General features: G+C 56.1%; 1 protein-coding gene across 7 annotated transcripts in view; it reads right to left on the minus strand.

The window, feature by feature from the left end:
- Positions 1-20,156, minus strand: part of AGRN (agrin) — a 172,498-nt gene that overhangs the window by 39,013 nt on the left and 113,329 nt on the right. For all 7 annotated transcript variants that reach the window (XM_059716564.1, XM_059716563.1, XM_059716565.1 and 4 more), the window contains 5 exons: positions 14,408-14,623; positions 12,556-12,780; positions 11,028-11,252; positions 10,212-10,418; positions 2,618-2,839 (listed from right to left, as the gene is read on the minus strand). In XM_059716564.1, the coding sequence (XP_059572547.1) occupies positions 2,618-2,839; positions 10,212-10,418; positions 11,028-11,252; positions 12,556-12,780; positions 14,408-14,623 (1,095 nt within the window). The remainder of the gene's footprint in view (positions 1-2,617; positions 2,840-10,211; positions 10,419-11,027; positions 11,253-12,555; positions 12,781-14,407; positions 14,624-20,156) is intronic.

The following is a 20,156-nucleotide window of genomic DNA, read 5'->3' on the forward strand; positions in this document are numbered from 1 at the left end:
ATGGGAGGTGGGAGAAGTGCGCAGGGCTGAGTGCAATTATAAGGAGCGAGAAATTAGTCCCGGTATATCAGCGGCTGCAGGGAGAACTGCAGCTCAGCTCTGCTTCACAGCGGCTGGCCAGTCCTATGTTGGGGAGGCAGGGTTTGTACCTGGGAGATCTCCAAGAGGGGCTGAGTGACCTGGAAGTAGCAAGAGCGAGGGAAGTGGGGCTCATCCTCAGCTCTGGATCCAGATGCCCCCAGGGGAAGGAAGTGGGGTGCAGAGGCAGCTCTGCGGGTCCCGAAGCTTTTCCAGCCCAGGCTGACACTGGACACGCAAGCCAACAAGGGGCCTGTGGTTCAGTCTCTTGAGGAAGTAGGCACCTGACCTCCCCTCTAGACCCTGAAGCAGGCTGCGGGCTTGGCTGTCTCGCATCAGGAGAATGCTGGACCCTGTCACGCCTGACCCAAATGCAGCAGGGAGCCCTGAAATTGGGAGGTGGGTACCACTGCAGTGCACAAGCCCATCTCTTGGAGAAAAAGAGGTCTGCACACCCCCCGCCAGCAGTTCCCACTCTGTTCTAGCAGAAGCTTTTGCTGAGGAGCAGCATCTCCAAGCCAGAACAATGAATGGGCTGGAGCAGCAAGGGGCCTGTGCACTATGCAGGACACCTGGGTCAGCTGCCATGAATGCAGCCTAAGGGCCTGGCAGCACCGCAACCCTCTTCCTCCCAGTGCATTAGGGAAGTCACTGGGGGTGGGAGGGATGCACCAGCTAGTGCTGGGACCTGTCTCCTTCCTCCACTTGTGTCCTCAGCCTGCATGCAGACTCGGATCAGAGGGGACATTTATCTCCAGACCCCCTCTCTAACAAAGAAGCTGCAGGAGAGACCAGGCTCCAGGCGGCTCATCTCCGTTCCAGTAACTCTTGGGTGCTTGGTGATTCAGTGCTTAATTTCCTCTTCCCAATGAGCCTTGCTCCCCCCCACCCCAAATCGATTCACAAGGAATTTGGCTCAGGGAAGATTTTTCTAATCTTTCTTTCACGCAGCAGCTGTTGCTCTGGGTGTGTGGGGGCGGCAGCACAGCGAGCGATTGGCTAGGGTGTTGCTATCTATAGCGCGTTTCACGTGGCCCACCCGTGGGCTGCAGGGGCAGGAAGAGTGGGATCCGTGGACAGACATACCAGTGGCGAGAGGGGCAATTCTGACATCCCAGAGGCAGTTTGCTTCTGCCCCAAAGCTGGGGGTGCTTCTGTCCCTCCCACCTCCCCGTATCAGCACTTCATTTACCCTTAAAACCTGCTACACCCTTGGCCATCCTTCAGCAGTGAGTTCCACGGGTTTTTCTAGCTGGGGAAGCAGCAGCCTCTAGGTCAGGCCAGGCCAGGACAAGGCCATGAGCGGGGTAATCCAGACGTCACTCATAGCACAGGAGCCCTGCCTAATAACCTCAGAGGTTTCAATCAACTCCCCACAGGCAGGGGAAAGCCCTCCCAGTGGTAAAGCTCATGAGCATGCGTTACAAGGGATGGAGGTTTGCAACGTAAGAGGGACAGGGACGGGAAGGACATGACACCGTGAGGAGGTCCCAACCCACCAGATTTGACTGAGGAAGAGGAGGATGCTCTGACAGCCCTGTGTGAGGCTGGCCAAGCACAGAGACAGCCCTGTCCCCACCGCGCTGGGGCTGGATGTGTGTAGAGTAGTGTTCCCAATCAGCTCCTTAGCCAGGGCCCCTTCTCCGTGTCTGCACACCAAGCCAGACAGCATCCTCACCCAGATTAGCTTCCTTCTCTCCATCGCCCCTCTGACTCCCCTGCTGAGCCCACCTTATTTTTAAGAGAAATAAACCTCCCAAATGGCAGACTCCAGATAACGATGTCATTATCTAGGCACATTGGGGGGCCAGCAGGCTTCATTACGCACGTAAGTGGGCAGCGGGCGATCAGTCTTCTCTCGATCCATTGTCTTGCACATGCCCCGATGGACGAGGCCCCCGAGCCCACCCACCAGAGCCAGGACGATGCTCCCGCTGATGCAGCGGGACACCTATGCGCATTGTAGCAGGCAGCACCGGGAGATGATGCTGCACAGAGATCGCACCCAGCCTTGATTCAGCTCCCCTCACAAGAAACTGGGTCTGTTGGGGTCAAAAGCTGCAGCAGCTTTCTCTGTAAATAGAGGCTGGAGCCTCTTCCCAGGCAGCTGGGCAGAATCTGCCCATGAATTTTGCCTGACAGCATGTCCAGGAAGGGGGAAGCACAGAAAGGAGAGTCCCTGGGTACCATCCTGTACTGACGGGACTCAGGAGAGGGGTAGGGATGCCAGGACCTGGGGGAGTGTTGAGTCCTGTGGCCTCCTGAGATGAAAGGGGCTATATTGCAAGGGGAAGGCAAAGCCTCTGGAGACAGGACAGCCCATCACACTCAGGGCTGTGACCTGGGTGGAAAAGCCTGCCTGGTTGGGATGGAGAGCGGCCGTTTTCCTAGCACCACTGCCACTTCAGCTCTGAGACTCCCCGTTAACCGCCCCTTCTCTTGTCCTCCCTCTATTAATATTTATCTTCAAAGCCAATGCCCTCCCTTTCCCTCCCAGACCTGCTGCTGGGTGACCCGGAGAGGTGCGAGCTCCACTCACCGCAGGGCCCTTTGTGCTTGACTTTGATCTCCTTCTTCAGGACGCAGGCCGTGGCACTCAGCTCGCAAGGGTTGCCGTAGGTGCGGTTGTCGCTGCCGCAGACGGGGTCGTAGCGGCCTTGGCAGACCTGCTGGCACTCGCACACCGCCTCCTGGTTCTTCACCACGCAGGTGGCCCCAAAGGTGCACTCCATGCTGAGGCAGGGGCTGGGGGTGCCCAGGTCTGCATCGGGGCAGGGGAGAAAGATGTGTGTTAGCCATGTTCCCAGCCTGGCAATGCTGCGTTTGGCATGGCGCAGCGAGCAAGGCATGTGAGGAATGCCAGCCCTGGGCTTGTGCTCACCATCCCCACCCAGGGCCATGCTGTGCCCGGGGTGCACCTGTGACCTGCAGAGATGGTGAACAGGCCCTGTGGCTTCCATCTGGGTACTTTACACCTCCTGTCACCCAGGTAGCTGAGCCTCCTGCAGGGCTCCAGACCCCACCAGTACGGGGTGGCAGCTCCCATTACAGGATGCCCTTGAGCATCAATTAGCTCCCCAGATCCCCCTCCCATCTGGAGGCAGTGGAGGCACACAGGGTGGTGCCTGTCACTTGCCTGCTGGTGGCACGAACACCCCACCCCTCTTTCTAATCCAAGTCCTGCCTGTAAGGTCTGAACCAAATTGCCAGCTCTGGGATCAGAGAGAGGCAGGGAGCCCACGATAGGGCCTCTCCCTTGCTTATAGCCCCGGTGCATATCCCAGCAAGCAGTCCCCAGGGCACCAGTCATGCCCTGAACGAGCTGAACATCAGGGCAAGGGGGCAATCCATCTCTCTATGGCCTTGGAGCTTCGGGCAGCCCCGTGCCTTGCTCAGCTCCCTTCCCTGCCAGCACACAGCCAGCCAGAGAGCTGGCTTGTGGTAGCACGGGTGCCCACATAAGGGTCATTCTGCTTTCCATCCCCACTATCTGCTTTCTACTTTGTCCCTCCTTTCCTGGGAGGGTAAAAGCTGGGGGCTGTTTCTCCAGCTGAGTCTCACACTGGCCACAGTTCAGAAGCCAGCCGAGGATGAAGGAAGCTGCCCTGAGAGGCACTGAGGCCACATTGAGACCATTGCTACTAGGTGCAGAGCACAAAGAGAGGGCGTTTTGCTGGGCTCTGAGAGGCAAGGAGGGCAGAAGGCACCCTAGCCAGGCAGGCTGGGAAGCAGAGTCAAGGAGGGGAGTGCTAGGCAGCTGCATGGGTAACAAGGGAGGCACTGGCAAGAGCAAAGCCTCCAAGCACACACCACAGCAGCCAGGAGGTAGCCAGTCCACCCCACAGGCAGGGCTGGAGTAAGCCCCGTGACACAAGGCCAGCAATAGGCCCTTGCTTCACAGCAAATTCAGCAGGGTCCTGACTGCTCTTGGCTTCCCCAGACTTGTACTTGGAGACACTTGGGGTCCCAGACAGCACCCACTTGCTAGCAGAGGACCCTGACCAAGGTGAGGCAGCCCATCACTCAGGTCTAAGACACGCTGCCACAGATAGACACCCTCTCCCACTGCCACGTTCCCCCGTGGCCTCTCCCTGCCACCGATCTGCTACCAAGAGCAGAGCAGTGTCACACCAGCGGGCTCCTGCTCAGTGCCCCCTCTCCACCCGCCAGAGATATTTGCTCGGGGCTTGTCTAGGAGACTGAGCGCTCTCCTTGTCTTCCTCCAGTGGAGGCCAGGCTCCCACTGAGAGGAGCTAGGGATGTGTGGCTGGTCACAGGCTCCGTGGGAGCTCCTTTAATTTACCCTCAGGCAAAAAGAGGTGTTTGATCTCAGGTGCGGAAACTTCCTTTGCAGTCTCCGTGCTGTGGGCTGGCAGGGGAGTGGGATGCAGGCTGCACTGCCTATGCTGCCCAGAGGCTGGTGCTATGGCTAAGGCTTGCTCACAGTCAAGGCAGGTACCCCAAGGCAGGATCCCATGAACCACTGGGGAGAGCGCACACAGCCCCGCTCTGCGAGTGCTCAGTGGCCCTGGGGAGCTCAGGGAGGGGAGGGAACAGGAAGGAGACAATGGAAAAAGGGACGACAAGGGAGCGGGGGGAACACAATGCAACGAGAGCAGGATGGATGCAGCAGGCACATGTCGGGGGCCGAGCCGAAGAGCACGAGAGCAACGAAGAGCACAGCCACAGATTAGCACAGGGCAGGAAAGGCCAGCTCCCCTGGGACCCACCAGTGCTGCATGGAGAACTGGCCACGGGTACAGCTCGGGCTGGTCCTTGGTTCCCACTCCCTCCCTAGAACTGAGGTGTGATGGATGCCTTGCACCGAGGGCGGGGGAGTCGACGGGTTTGTTCAGCAAGGCTCATTTCCGGAGCAATACTGGATCTGGAAGGACCAGCCTTGTTAAGAGAAGTGTGGCCCAAGCTGATGGTTTTAGCTGGGGCCATGGGGAGGGGGTGAGGCTGGAGAAAATCTCTCAATGGGGAGAAATCCTCCATCCCACCTCCATGCAGTCTCCACACCCAGGCTGTCACTGGGAGCTGGGGCTGTGACGGGGACAGCTGCAAATCCAGCTGAGGCTCTGTAGGGCAGGGAGCAGTCATCTCTCCCACCTCAACGCCCTCCCTCCCTCTCCTGACAAATACCCCTGTAGCCAAATGGCTTCTGAGCGGTTCCCACGCAGCGGCAGCCCGTCTTCCCCACTGCGCCGGGCCTGGGGGTGCCACTCACATCCCTGGCTTTTGTCTCTTTTTTTTAAAAGCCGTGTTTACCATAATCGTGCCCGCGAAATGCTCGCTTAGCCGGGGAAGCAGCCTCCGCCGGGCACAATTAGGCAGTGAGGATGCGACAAACTAGGCGTGAAGCAAACACATGTTTGTTTATTCTAAACTCCCAAATCCCGGCTCCGAACTTCCCGCGGGGCTGCGCGGGGACGGGGCTGGGAGGGAGAGCGCGCCACGCGCAAGGTGGGAGGCCGCCGGGGCCGGAGGAGAGCCGCGCTCTGACATTTCTCGCCCTTCTAGCAATTCTGCGCGGCAGCCATGCAGCAAATGAGGCTCCCCTCGCCGTTTGAACCGCCGACTGTTGACATTTTCCGGACTGCCCGGGGCTCCCTCGGAAGTCAGTGGGAGTTATCGCCACTGATTTCCAGAGGGAGGAATCGGGCACGTGCGTGCCTCGCTCCTTCCAGCCTGGGACCTCTGGGCGTTTCTACCAGCAGCGGGTAACAGTGACTCGCATGGAGTCACCGTCTCCATGTGACACACGGAGAAACGCAGCTTGCACAGAGGCGAAGTGACTTGCCCCGCTGTGCCAGATTTCTTTGTCACCCAAATTAGTGCCCACAGGGCAAAGCGTTGCTCTCAAGAGAGCTAAGTGGAGGCTGGGACTTCTGCCTGCTGCAGACTATACTCCCTGCCTGTGCTGACGGAGGCTTGAGAGGCTGTGCTGATGCCCGTGGAGGTGATACTACGATGTGCTTCCACCAAGGCAGGAGAAAGTGCCATCGGCCAAATGAAAGGACCATTACAAAATCAGTCTGCTATAAGGTTGTCACCTCTCTGCTGACACCACCTGGCCTGGTGAGTGTCCTTTCCACAACCCATGCTTACACAAACGTGACACACACATACATACACACATGAAGGGACGGGGGGGAAGGGGCCAAGCATTGCAATCCTGGGCAAACATGAGTCTCTAATCATGCCTGAGGGAGAAGGAACATATCATATCTACCAGGAGCAGCCCAAATTGACTCATCAGCCAAGGAGAGATGCTTTGGGGACTCGGTGAAGGTAATGGGGTTCCCAGCTCACAGGGGCATTCAGATAACAGAGCAGCTCCTGCCCCCATCCTTGTCCATCTCATAGAAGGAGACATGAGTCCAAGCAAGCATTAACAATATCCCGTCGCATTGCAAGGCAGTCTCATTGCAGGCAGGGAGTGTTGGAAGGAGGGAGGGGGTCAAAAATTGGGGGGGTCTGTCCATCCCAACGGCTTTGAAATATGGCCAGGGAGGAGCAGAGTGGCTGGGGAAAGGGGGGAGCAGGACAGACTTCCGGAGGAACGCCGTTGGCTGTGGAGAAGGGTAGAAAGCCAACCTCCGAGCAGAGACGTCCTGGTTGGGAGTGGTAGGGTGCTGCGTGGACACACGTCCTTTCTCCACACGGGCAACACTGTAAAACACAAGACACAGAACGAAAAAGGAAAGAAAGAAAAAAGCAACAGAGAGAGAAAGGAAGAAAAGGAGGGGAAAAGACAGACGCAGCGACAGAGCCCTTCCTTCTGCCCCTGCCAGACTCCACCTCTTGCCATCTCCTAGCCCCCTGCGCCATCTCCCAGGGGCACCTTCCAGCTCCTAACACCCCCTTTTGAAAGCACCAAGGGACTTGTAAGTCAAAAGTGAAGGCAAGGCTGAGGCTGCTTTGCCTGGCTTTGCTTCCTCCCCCAGCTGCTGGTGAACAGGGAGCAGCAAGAGCTCATTAGGCAGCTCTCTGCAAAGATTAAAGCATCCGGTTGCCATCCCATTAATGGACCGCCTTTCATTTCCTCCCTGTTGATGGGACAAGTCTTCTTCACTAAGTCCCATCGGATCCAATCTTCCTCCAAGCAGTTGAGGGTCTGGAGGTGGCCCCTGGAGAAGGGGCGTTGATGCAGAAGGCTTCAGTCATGCTGCCTGAGTCCAGTCGCGTTGGGCTGGAATCACTCCTTGGTCACGACATTTCTTGTGAAAGGAGACACCCCCCGCACCAGGGTCCTGTTCCCCTTCCCACCCTCTCCTAAGGGAGCGGGGGACAGTTTCGGGTCTCCGGTGACCTCCACCTGCTCACCCACAGTGGGGGCAGGTGGGGATGCCAAGGATGTGACAGAGACATGCGTGTGTGTGTGGAGCGGTGAGCATGGAGCTCCTTTCTGGAGCCTGGCACCTCTCTTCATCTCCAGGCAGCAGAGAGCAGGCCACCGTGCCTCAACCCTGACTCAGAGGGGTTTCCTCCATAGGCCTCGCTGCGAGGGAGGAAGAGGCACAACTCCATCAGGATGGAGAAATGCAGGGGGACTGTTATGAGTTGGCGAACATGGACAGATTTGTAGTTCCCTCTAGCCCTAAGTCTGGTCCAGATGCCTCATGTCACCTTACAAGTCATCCCAAAGACCTGGCCAGGGCTGAGACATTGGACTACAGACCCCACAACCTACTCAGCCCTTGCCCAGACAGTGCCAGCGATGGTGTTTGGTGTGGGGCACGCAGGCTAGCGAGAACTGACTGCACTCTCAAGTACTGGGAAAGCTTGCAGCTTTGTTGAACCAGCGACTTGGAGAGGGAACGCTCGAAACCCTAAGGGGCAGTGCAGAAGTGACAAGAAAGAGGTTGTTTTCCTTGGCTGATAGGAGAGGCCTGTGGCTTAATCATGCCGCCCAGTGGCTTCCTACGGGGCAGGCATGAGCTGTCGTGTAGTCTTGGCAATCTCGGCTGATTGTCAGCTCTGCTTTGCCTCCTGCCTGCGTCGTCGGGACGAGGGGGCTGCTTCGCTCACTCTCCCAAGAGCCACGCGCTCTTGAAAGGATGAGCATCGCCCGTCTGCGCTGCTGGCTGGCTGTGCAGCCTGCAGGGAGAGGAGGAAGGGGGGTGAGGAATGAGATGAAGGAGAACTGAAAAAGAAAGCGGAGAAGCTGGCCTGTGTGGGGAGAGCGGGGGAGGCAGAGATGAGTTGCTGAATCCCTTAAATGTTTGTCTATAGGAGCCAGCAAGAGAGGGATTTGGGGATCTCTCTCTCTGCAGGTTTCTACCCAAATGAATCCAGCCATCTGGGCCGCTAGCGGAGGGGGAGCAGTAACAGCACCGAGAGATGTGTGGACACTAAGGGAGACTTGCAAAGGGGCTGAGATACTGCACTGAAGGTAATGGAAAGCCTCTTGCTGACGTCCAGTGGGCTACTGACTGCTGTAGAGGTCCCGCACCATTGAACATGAAGCTCCCAGCACCCACACTTGGCAGCTGGTCGACTGGTTTTAACTGTGCTACATCTCAGCCTTTGCCGCATCACTCAGGGCATCGTGGTAAAAGCCAATGATGGTACCCGCCACGGTACCAGGCAATAGATGTGGTTGCCTTCTCCTTGCACGTCCCCACCACGGCTGCAAACTCAGAACCCAGCCGTGCTGCAGGACCTGGAGGATCCAGGTTCAGTAGCAGCCCTCAGCAGCTGCAATGGCCCCACTTCTCCAACCACCACATGCTCGGGCAGCCTGGAGTTTTGTTTAAAAATAATACATGGGCCCACGTGTTTCCATGCCAACCAAACCAGCCTGCACCACAAGGAGCAAAACTTCCAAAACGGCACAGCACGGGGAGGGAAACACGTCAGGTTTGCCATCCTCCTTGATTCTCTGGGCAGTTTGGGAGCGTTAGATGCTTTCCTTTAAAGTCCCAGCTCCTGGAGTCATGTGAATAGATGATGATCTCAGCTCCTGTCGAACAGAAGCGGGCGTTTCTAGCCCTCAAAGCTGCAACGAAACACTCCTAGTGGTTCTGGTCCTGCAACCCAAAAGTGCCTTACTGACAAAGACCCCTCCTGACTGTATTAAGCCGATGTCGTGCTTCTTAGGGATGGAGAAATGCTTTTTGAGCAGCTGCACGTGGCAAGACTGAAACGTCTAGGTGAGGAGGGCAAAGCCAGCCAAACGGTCCCCTAAAAGTGGGGTGAATTTAAAATCCCATTTCGAAGGTGCGATGCATGCCAAAGAATCATCCAGCCTGCATCTATATGGTTTTCTATCAGTCTGAGATTAGCCATTCCTCCAATATCTGCAAATCAGTGTGCTGCCTGTGTTTAACCCTCTCTCTTCCTCCATCACAGTTAATGTCATTTTGGATGCTTCCACTGCCCTAGCTGTGTCTGGTGAAACTACTACCCCATCCTACCTCATAAGCCTTCAAGACTTCATCAGGAAAGTCCACAGGTTCCCCCAACTCCTCCCCGGAGATGATACAAAGACACACCAAGACCATCAGAGTGTTAACAGCGCCGGGAAGCATTACTTACACAGGGCACCTGGTGTTGAGGAAAGCATGGATCGGGGGAGTGATGAGAGGGGTCAGGAGCCTGGCACTGTCCTGGGAGGGTGGATGGATAATGGGGCTGCTTCTGATGGCATGAGAGGGAATGTGCGCCTGGCAGGGTGCGGATGGAGGGGGCAACGGACTGAGCGTTACAGAGGCTTTGTGACGAAGACCATCCAAATGCAAACGACTCTTCCCTCCGTTATACGACTTGTCGAACGAGACAGCGGAGAAAGAGACAAACAGACAGACGGACACACGGTAGTGACGAGGAGACAGACAAGACACACACGTGGGACTGGGGATCTGGGGAAGGGAAGAGGGTAGGAACGGGGAGATCGCTGGCTGGCCTGTGGGTGGTCGAAGGGATGAGGGGTCGCCTGTGGCTGGGTCAGGGCTGTAGTGGTGTGATCATGACTTACCTCCGGCACACAGACAGCAAGGTTCCTCCTTGGCTGTGTGTTGAGGCCAACAGGGTGGGAGAGATGCCAGGGGCAAGGATCAGGGGGTAGTTGAAGAGATGGGGGAGACGCATTGGGGTGACCAGGACCTCCAAACCATGCCACCGCTTACCACAGGGCCCCTCGTGCTTTACGGGGAGGGCAGCTTTCTGCTGGCACTCTGCCTTCTGGCGCTCGCAGTCGTTGCTGTACGTCCGGCTGTCCCGGGCGCAGACGGGCCGATAGGCGCCGTCGCAGGTGATGCGATCGCAGGAGCAGCGGGTGGTGCCACGCCGGTTGAGGCACACGGCGCCGAACTTGCATTCGTCCCTGCACTTGTCTGCAAAGGGGAGAAAGACGTGGTGCTCAGCATGGGGCTGCAGGCAGGGGCAATGTGGGGCTTGCTGACCTGGGGCAGAGGAAGGAGACTCAGCGGCTCAGTTCTCACCTGGGGGGCCACACCAGATGGGAAGGCGGCCCCAGAATGGACCCCCTCGAAGCTGTCTGTGGAGCCCCATTCCCCACCCACACCAAAGAAGAGCACTGCTGGAAGGGACACTGGAGTGGAGAAATAGCAGGGTGAGGTCCGAGCGACTGGGGCCTGCGTTCTAGTTCATCTGAGCCCATCTGGTGTCTGGGCCAGTGCCCCTGGATCGGGTCCATCTCCCTTGGATGAATGAACTTGTAGCTGAGACCCTACCTGCTCCATCATCCTCTCTGCTGTCACTGGGGCAAGGACCACAGCAGCCTGGGGCTGCTATCCTGACAGGCCCCCAGCAGGGACCACCTTCAGATGCTTGGCCAATAAAGCCTGAAAAGACTGAGCTGGGGCAGGTGGCTTCTCACGTCACCGGTCAGCCCCCGAATGCAGAGGGCCCCAGGGTGGCTGCAGAGCCCCAGCGCTCTCACCCGCTACCCTCCCGCCCCCTGGGGCAATGTAAGTACTTACCCTGTGGCTGGCACTGCCCCGAACGCACCTTCTGGATCTCCAGCCCCCGCAGAGCGCCTGACCGTCCCATGACGCACTCGCTGTCATAGGTTACCCCATCATCGCCACACATTGGGTCCCTCTTTGGGGGGCAGTTTTCAGGCCGGAAGAGCAGGTCCGCTCGGCGAGTGCGAGGGTTCACCCGGCAGACCCGGCTCAGGTCGTTGACGGCGTTCTTGCAAGGGTCTGCACCGAGGGTACGGGAGGGTGTGGGTGAAAGAGAGCAAGAGAGACGGCATCTCAGAGCAGCATGGCTACCTCCAGGGTCAGCCCCATCCCTGCCCCTCAGGGAGCCAAAAGGCTAGGCCTAGCACCAGCCCAGCCCAGTCCTAAGCTGCATCACGTCTTTTCTCCCTGGGATCTAGTCCATGCTGGCCTCCTCCATTCAGCTGGGGTCTCTGCAAGACTCTGTGCACATGTCAGCTGGTCTCTGCATGGAAAGCGCTTAGGGGTTTGTGGTAGGAGGAAGATGGCTGGCAAATTCAGAGACTGCGGGGCATGGGGTGGTCCCTGCATGCTGGGACGGATTCAGACCAGTGAAGTCTGAGTCATGCAAAGGCGAGAAGGGGCTGCTGGAGCCCTGCCTGGGACCCCCAGACAGGAGCTCCCATCTGTGCCTCTGCCCGAGCACTTGATTCTTAACCTGCACCCTTCTGCTGCTTTCCTCTGCACCCCCGCCACAGGTCTGGGGAGGCACTTGGAAAAACACCTCCTTTACCCTGGGAGCCGAAGGCTCAGCCCTCCAACACCAGGGGCAATGCCTTTGTCAAGGCCCAGGCCTTTGCTGCAGCTCCTCGGAGAGTCTCCTATCTGTTCGGCTCTCTGGAGCTTGGCTAATGGAGCTCCTAAATGCACCCCAGGCTCCTCTCCTGGACCATGGATGGTGCTCTGCGCTGACAAGGGCACTCATTCCCCAGGCACCTGCTCATGCTTTTCACCTCTTTCCCTGCTCCCTGCCTTAAGCAGCTCAGCGAGCGGATTGAGGAATCCGGGCCCTTGAGAGAAGATCCCCAAGGGCCCCGTGCTGCCTTTCACCGCTACTATAATCAAAGCTTATCTCCGTTGCCCTCCCTGCTGAACCAAGCTTGCAGCAGCATACTAAAGAGTGGGCACAACACACACTGGCTCTCTGCTAATCCTTTCCCAAGCTCTCAGCTTAAATATTATCATTGTTGCTACTTTTTGGCCAAGACGGAATACCTGCCTGGCACCGATTCATTCTCAGCAGCAAAGGTAGACACTGGATTGCATTTCTTCCCCTTTTATGCTGACGCACTACAAATTCCCACCTACCTTACCATGCCCCTGCTTGCCTTACCACGCCTCTACCAGGTTTCCCACCCAAAATGGGTTTCAACCCCCACAGCTGAAGCCCAGGATGTCCCCCTCCCTCCTTGCAGCTACTGGAAAGATGACATGGGAAAGTTGTGCCCCCCCACCCCAGCCTTGGCCCTGTGTATCAACCTCCCCACCCCGGTCCAGGACTCACCGCAGGGCCCGTCGAACTTCTTGAAGACGTTCTGCTGTGCGTCACAGGCGTGCTTGTTGAGCTCACACTCACTGCGGTAGTCCTTGCCATCACTGCCACACACGGTGCCCTCGGCCACCCCGCGGCATGAGGACGGGCAGATGCACTTGGCTGACTGCCCATCAGTAGAGCGGGCACAGGTGCTGCCAAAACTACACGTCACCTCCGCACAGGGGTCCTTGGAACCTGCCGGGTGGGACCGGGGGAGGAAGGATACAGGGCTGTGAGCTGAGTCGGTGGCCATCCTTGCCCCTCAGCCCCTGGGATTAATGCCAGGAGTCATTTCCCAGCCCAGCAGTGAGCAAGTTGAAATGGGTTTCCTCCAGAAGCACCCAGCCAGCAGCGGGTTAGGGACAGAGCTATCACCCAAATCATTCACCCATCCTCTGCACATCCTTGTCTGCAGCCTGGAGCTTGCAAGGCTCAGGTTACCTGAGATGTGAGCACATGCATGTAGAGTGAGAGGGGTCCAGCATCAGCCTGGCTCAGCAGCCTATGCAGAAGGGGTGGGACAAGGACTGGATCTTCCCTGCTCCATGCCAGGCACATGCTCAGGTGATGCTGCCTGCCCGCCTGGCCCTTTGCGTCTCAGACAGGCAGAGCCTTGTAAGCCCGATGTGCTGGGGAAGACCAGGGCATTGTTGTCATGGTTCAGGCTCACCAGCCACCAACTCTTGCACTTGCTCAGCTGTGTCCTGATGCCTGTTGCAAATGTGGGATGGAGAGGGCTGCCTGCTCCCAGCCTCTAGACCCTACATCGTGCTCTTTGTCGGGCTCAACCCCCATTGTCAGGGCTCTGAAATGCTTTGATGTTCTGCCCATGAGCAGTGCTGCTGAATTTCATAGGGACCTGTTAGTCTCGGGGCCGCCCAGCCCTGCCTTCCTTCTACTGGCAATCGATGCCTGGCTTCCCACCGGTGTTGGGCATGGCTCAGCTCTGCCCTGCCCGCTCTGCCTGCCAGAAGGACTTAGGGCACACCATGTTTTGCCGGCTTAGTCCCTCTACTACTCGTCGCAGGAAGCTGACTTCCCACCCCAACGCTCCCCTATCTCCATATCCCGTAGGCCAGCTTCCCTGCACAACCTCTTGGAGAGATACTTCCAGTAGCCAACAAGGTGACCCAAGCTCCTTAGGGTCCCCTCAGCACAATGTAATTAGAGAAAGAGTGCAAGAAGCCATTTCCCTGCTGACAGGGATGGGCCCACATTTATTTGCCCGCTTATTTATTAATTTTTTTTTGGTTTAATTTGTCCCTTTTTTATGATTCTTATTTAAAATATATCACGTGGCACCAGCCCCTCCGCCGTGCGCCCCAGCAGCGCCACCGCGCCGAGATTTATTGCGAGCCAGCGCAGTGCGTGAGGGAAAGGTCAACTTAATTTACTTGGAGGCGAGGGGGTGGGGGTCTCATTTACACAGCTCCTTGCTCGCAGCTGGTGCATGCCAGACTGGGGAAGGGCTTTCATTAGCCTTCCTCACCCTACCTCCCCGAGAAATAGCTGCTCTTGAGGCAGGGGCTTGCTCAGATGCATCTGCTTTGTGCTTGTCTCTCAGGCTCTTGCTTCCTAGCAAGTGAATGGCAGTCTCTGGCTCTGCAGAGGCTGTAGGGACATGGGGAGGCCCTTTGACTGCCTCCATAGATGTAATAAAGTAATTAGTCCTTCCCTTTCACAGTGTCATCCATCCTCTTTGCAAGCTGCTTGGGGCTCTAGGATAACCAGTGCAAATGCCAGCCAGGCACAAACCCTGCCTCGGTGTTCTCCGGGAGAGACCCATGGTTGTCCTGGGGAGGACAGAGATAGCATGACTCACCACAGGGTCCCTTGCTGATGACTTTGATCCTCCTCTGCTGGTTGCACTGGGCCTTCTCCAGCTCACACTCGTTGCTGTAGGTGGAATAGTCCGAGCCACAGACAGGAGCCACCACTGAGGGGCACGTGGTCTTTTTGCAGACGCAAGAGGCCTGGGATGGGTCAGCGGGACTCCTTTCGCACACAGCTCCGAACCCACAGAGCATTCCTCGGCATGCTACAGGAGAGAGACGGACAGGGATGAGCTGAGGCTTGCTGACCTGGACGTACAGAGCACTGCAGGAGAAGGGTCCAGCAGCCACAGCAATGAGGGACGAAAGCCCAGACCCTCTGGGTCCTGAATCTGGGGTAGGGCTTCTCTATTCACTTCAAGCCCTGAAGGATGGGCAGCTGGGACACTCTCAGGGACCAACTGGGAAAGGAAAGCATCAGTGCTTGGAGCTCTTCCTCCAGCCTCCCCGCTAAGCGGGAATGGTGGGGAGTCACCACCAGCAGGCTGGGAAGCTGGTCACACTGGGACGGTGATTTGCAGTTCCTGTCTCTCGCTGCTCCCCTGCACCAGTCCCCAACTCCACGCTTTTCCTGCATATCCACTTAACTGCCGGGAGCAGGTGTCCTTTGAAGGGACATCAATTCCTCCTGTGGTGTCCCCCAGAGAGCTAGATCCATGGCCTGCCACAGCCTGTCCCCTGAGGTCTGTCGTCTCCATGGTTTTTGGATCAGGCTACAAATAGTAACACCCCTCTTCCCCCTTAAATTCTGCATCTGCACCCGTGCCCCCACCCCAGAGCAGAAGCAGCTCAGACGCTGTGCACCGCCGTGATATCATGGACGGGTATCACCACCGCCCCATCGAGTGCCATCTAGGGTGGCACAGACCACAGGCAACAGCTGCCTTCACAGCCAGTGAGCTGTGGCACTGCCGCCTGCTCCATGCCCAAGGCTCCTGTCGGGCTTCATGCTTCCCCAGCCCCTCAGCAGTGAACAGGAGGAAGTATGCATGGTGCAGTAGGAAAAATAAGCCCCCTGACAGATACTCCTGACACCAATGGGACATCAAAGGGAGGAAGAAGAGCCAGCCCAAGCCTTTATTTGGCCCTTGGATTTGCAGCCTGGACCTATGTACACGTACCCTGGATGCGAGGAGCTGCAGGGATGAGGATAAGGGCACCGAGGATTGGACCTGGCATGGGCTCAGTGAGTTAGTGTCTACGGTGCTGGTCTGTCTTGTCTGGGGCTGGCGGGTTTTCTTTGCTGGGACTAAGACCATGCACTACTGGGTGGCAAGACTGAACTCTGCATCTTGGTACCGTGCAAACCAGAACGAGCTGGCGACAGGCATGTGAGAGAATATGCCTGCCACCGGCCGAGCAGCAAAAATGGCTTGATGGAGGAAAGCAATCTGCTAAGTGGTAATAAATCTAGAGCTGGGAAAGGGTCTCAGCAACAGCCCTGGGCAGGAGGCAGAGGTGGAGTGTCCCCTGGGACTGGAGGGATGGGGTGATTTAGAGGGCTAGGGTCAGAATGACACGGCCCCCGGGAGGCTCTGGGTCCCTCCCACCCGTTGTCCATCTTGTGGGCTGAGATGAGCAGCTCTAGGAAGACGGGGCTGTCCCTGACGGTGCATCATGGCATGGCACACTGTGGGGCCATGAACTTCAGCTGGGGCCTCTGGTTCTTCCATCAGGCTAACACTACCGCAGGCAGGTGTGAGGGCAATGGGAGCGATGCTAGCCTGGCTGCGGAGAGACTCTTGGCTCGACCAAGCCCTCCAGCTAGGACTGAGGTGTCCTGAGCCCTTTTCCACAGAGGACAGGCTGCTAACGTCCATCAAAATGGAAGAGACAAATGATTAACGGAAAAGCAGGAGAGGGAAAGAAAAGGAAGTGTCCTGGCTTTGTACCACCACTCAGGCTGGGGCAGAAAACATTTCCTCATCTACCCAGACACACACACACTTTTTTATTCATCACAATGTATGCAAATCAATTGGAATCACGAGGCAGAGAGTGGGGGCCTGTCTAATAGGAGATGCACAAATCTCTTTATCACATACACTAATCAGAGCAGCCAGCACAGACCAGTTCAGCATCTGAATTGCTAATGTATCAGGGAAGGTAATTTTTAAAGAGGAGGTGGGGAAAGAAGCAACTACGCACAAACTCAGATAGATGCAGGGAGGACTGTGAGCAACACCTGGCTACGGTGACTGGAAGAGATGTCCCAGCTGGGTGACCCCTCTCTGTAGCGTCCCAGGGCACAAGCAGAGTGGTGTCCGCATTTCACCCCTCTCGCTGTACACACAGTGCATGCACACATAGGAAGTGCACATTTCTACCATGCAACCACACACATGCTCCTTCACACACTTCCAGCACACACCTCTGCTGCCCTCTACACACACCTGTCGATGTAGCCTATATCCACAATATACATTAGAAATGGAGACTGACCTACATAATGAAAGAGAGAGAGAAATCATAAAAGGCAAAATAAAAAGCCCGGCAGTGGCTCATTTACACTTCAATTCCCAGGCGCTTGGCTTTGACTGCCTTGAGATTTTTGAGTTCATATGCACGGCAACAATGCGCCGCTAAGAGACTAATATCGTCAAATAAAAAAGAACTCTCTTTCTCTCCTGCCCAATATCTAAAAGCAATTTATCATTTTTATGAAGCTCTCTGGATAGGTGCTCGTGTGCCTTCCCTTGCCACTGCTCTCACTCCTCTCCTTCTCTCTCACTCTTTTTTTTTTAATGCAGATGAGCCTGTTTAGCTCTGAGATTAGAGGGTGCATGAAGCAAGGGGGAGAGGGAGCGCGTGTGAATATGAAATGCAGGACGGGCAGGGCGGCTGAGCAGGTTCCACGGAGCAGGAGTGTGACTGTGTACTGCATAATCAGGCTGCCACTCAGCGGGGCTGAGGGGAGGCAGAGATAGAGCTGTCTTACTGACCCGGCTTCTGAGACGGCAAAGGGAGGCAGCGAGCGTGCCAGGCAGATGTGGGGATATGGAAGGAACCACGAGCTGATTCCAATTTGCTGCCAACACGGAGAAGAACGGGGGAGACGCACGGGAGTGGAGGGCGCTGATGGGTCTGGCCATCAATCACAGCAGGCGCAGGGCACCCGGGCACCGTAGTGCTTCCCCATGCAGCGTCCTAGGCTCAGCGGGCACTGTGGGGTGGTATCGCAGCGAGAGCCTGGTGCTGCTCGCCCTGACACAGGGCTTCTTCAGGCTCCTGCTCCCTTTAGGGGAAAGAAAGCAGAAGGGCTGGTGGGGAGGGTGTTTGGATATGCACGGTGATGGGCACGGAGTAAAAGCCAAGTGCACTGAGCAAGGGTTGGGGGATCCAAGAGAGCACGTTACCTACCCCTCGTGTGCCATTGCAGTCTAGAGCCTGGCCAGAGGAAGCTACCAAGGAGCTTTATTTCTTCAGGGAAAGCAGGGGCTTTGCTGTTCTCTGTGCCCTGTAAGGTGCTCAGAAGCCTTCAAGCATGCTGGAGGCCAGGCCTACAGCTCCGGACAGGCCGTGACACATGCTAGACCAGCAGAGCCCGGTGCAATCCCCTGTCCTGGTACAGGCAGAAGCATGCAAAGATGCACCCGGTGCAGAGGTGCTGAAAGAGGCATGATGCCACGGTCCCGAGCCAGCAGCGTGCAACAGAACAGGGCTCCTCTTCTCCACCCTCCCGCCACCTTGCCCAGCTATTTCCATTTGGACCCACTCACAGCATGGCTGGTCAAGCTGCCAGGTTTGACAAGGAGCTGGCCCTGAGAAACAATCTTTTCCGAGTCACGAGGATCTACCCCAGGGAGCACCACGGACATCACCGGCACCTCTTGGGGATGCCAATCCAAGCAGCTCCCACTGGAGGCTGCGTTAATCCCTCCCTCCCCAACACAGCTCAATACTAGTATGTGTGTGCAAGGGGGGTGATAAGTGCAGATGTGACAGATTTGCCCGGTTGCACAGACCCACAGCAGTTAATTCAGCAAACAAAGGACAGTTGTGACTGGGCGGCTAGAGGAGGTCTGAGCAGGGCTACACGCACACAGCCCAGCCTCCCGCCGCCCCTGCCATCCCAGTTTAGGGCTGACTAATCAATCAGTGATGGTCCAGCTGATGTCCCACTGCAATTATGTCTCATTGCAGCTGTACCATTAGCAGATGCCTGTGGAGAGAGGGATGGATGGAGGTAGGCGTCTCCCCGAGTACAAGCCTCCAGCTTGTCTCTGTGCACCACAAGGGACCCGACTGCAGTGGCAGGAAGGGGAGATAACACTAGATTAAGACACCAATGATTTGAGACAGCAGCTCCAAGACTTCATTGTGTTTTCTGCATAGAAGCAGACTAGTGCGTGACCCAGGAGGCAGGAACCATCTCTATTAAGCCTAGACACCTCTGGGAGGGCTGGACACAGCTGTGACCTTCCCCAATGAGGGACAAATGCTGCTTGGCCTTTGCACAGCTGTTCTCAAAGCTCTTTGTGGAGGTAGTTACCATGCATTGCTCCTATCTCGGTAGCACCACAACAGGGCACAGGGGAAAACACTGCATCTGTCCCAGAGAGCTCACAGCCTAAAGGAAGAAGACAACCCATAATAGGCAAACAAGGAGATAATCTAGGAATATCTCATTATTTCTTCCATGTTAAATCCAGAAGGGTCCCTTGCAATTAATAAGTCTGACCTAGAGTGGTTTTCAACCTTTTTTTCATTTGTGCACCCCTAAAAAAATTTGAATGGAGGGGCGGACCGCTTTGAAGTGTAAGTGTGGGCATTCGCGTACTTTTGATTGATCATAGGCATCTTTCGCAGGCCCCTTAGACATAATCCGCAGACCCCAGGTTGAAAACCACTGCTGTAGGCTGCAGACCTGCACACAGGAATTCAGCGCTGCACAGTCAGCCAGTGATCCTCAGCCAGGGTTGAGATATAGCTGATATAGCAATGTTAGCACTGCTAGGTGTGCAAACATGATTCACAAGACAAACCCAGTGATTTCAAATGGGAATCCATAGCTGTGGTCTTTCTGAGTTTGAAAGAGCAAAACTGCTCTATTATGATATTTTTCTTCAGGCAAAAAGGGGAATACTAAGAGCTGGTATTTTTCAATGGGTGCCTCAAGTGTATCCAGTGGTGCCTTATGCCTAAAAAGGTGAAAACCACTGCAGTAATTCCCGTACCAGCCCATAGCTGTGACTCTCCTCCCTGCTCCAACCCTTTATGCCATGGCAGAGAGATGGAGCAACATAAGGGGGGACCCTTAAAAGCCCTCAAACCAGCTGGGGGACTTTATATCAAGAGAGGCATTTCTATGGCACAGTCAGCTGAGCCCTCAGTCTCATCCTGCCTTGAGAAAAACCTCTGAATGGGCTCCATCGATTCCCCTTGTCCAAGCGAAGAGACACGCAGGAAACCAAGAGCAAAGAGCAGTGAGCAAATGGCTTATTTAAGTTTCTTTCACTTTTGATAATCTTTGGCAAAGAAACATATTTGTTTACAGCGGCCGATTTTAAATTTGCCTTTAAAATGCTCCCGTTTGGTGTGGTGATGCAGCTGGATTATGCAAGCGCAGAACCCAGATAGAATCAAATGAAACACCTTAATTCTCTCATCCAACCCAGGAGACAAAGAGCAGGGTTATTATACCCAGCACAGGCGAGGCGCAAAAAGCGCTATCAAGCACCGACATCAACCGCAGCTTCCCCTTTCCATGATGTCTCTTTATTTGCACTTGAATTCAGG

The sequence above is a fragment of the Alligator mississippiensis genome, chromosome 13, assembly GCF_030867095.1.
Source record: "Alligator mississippiensis isolate rAllMis1 chromosome 13, rAllMis1, whole genome shotgun sequence".
Classification (NCBI taxonomy): Eukaryota; Metazoa; Chordata; order Crocodylia; family Alligatoridae; genus Alligator; species Alligator mississippiensis.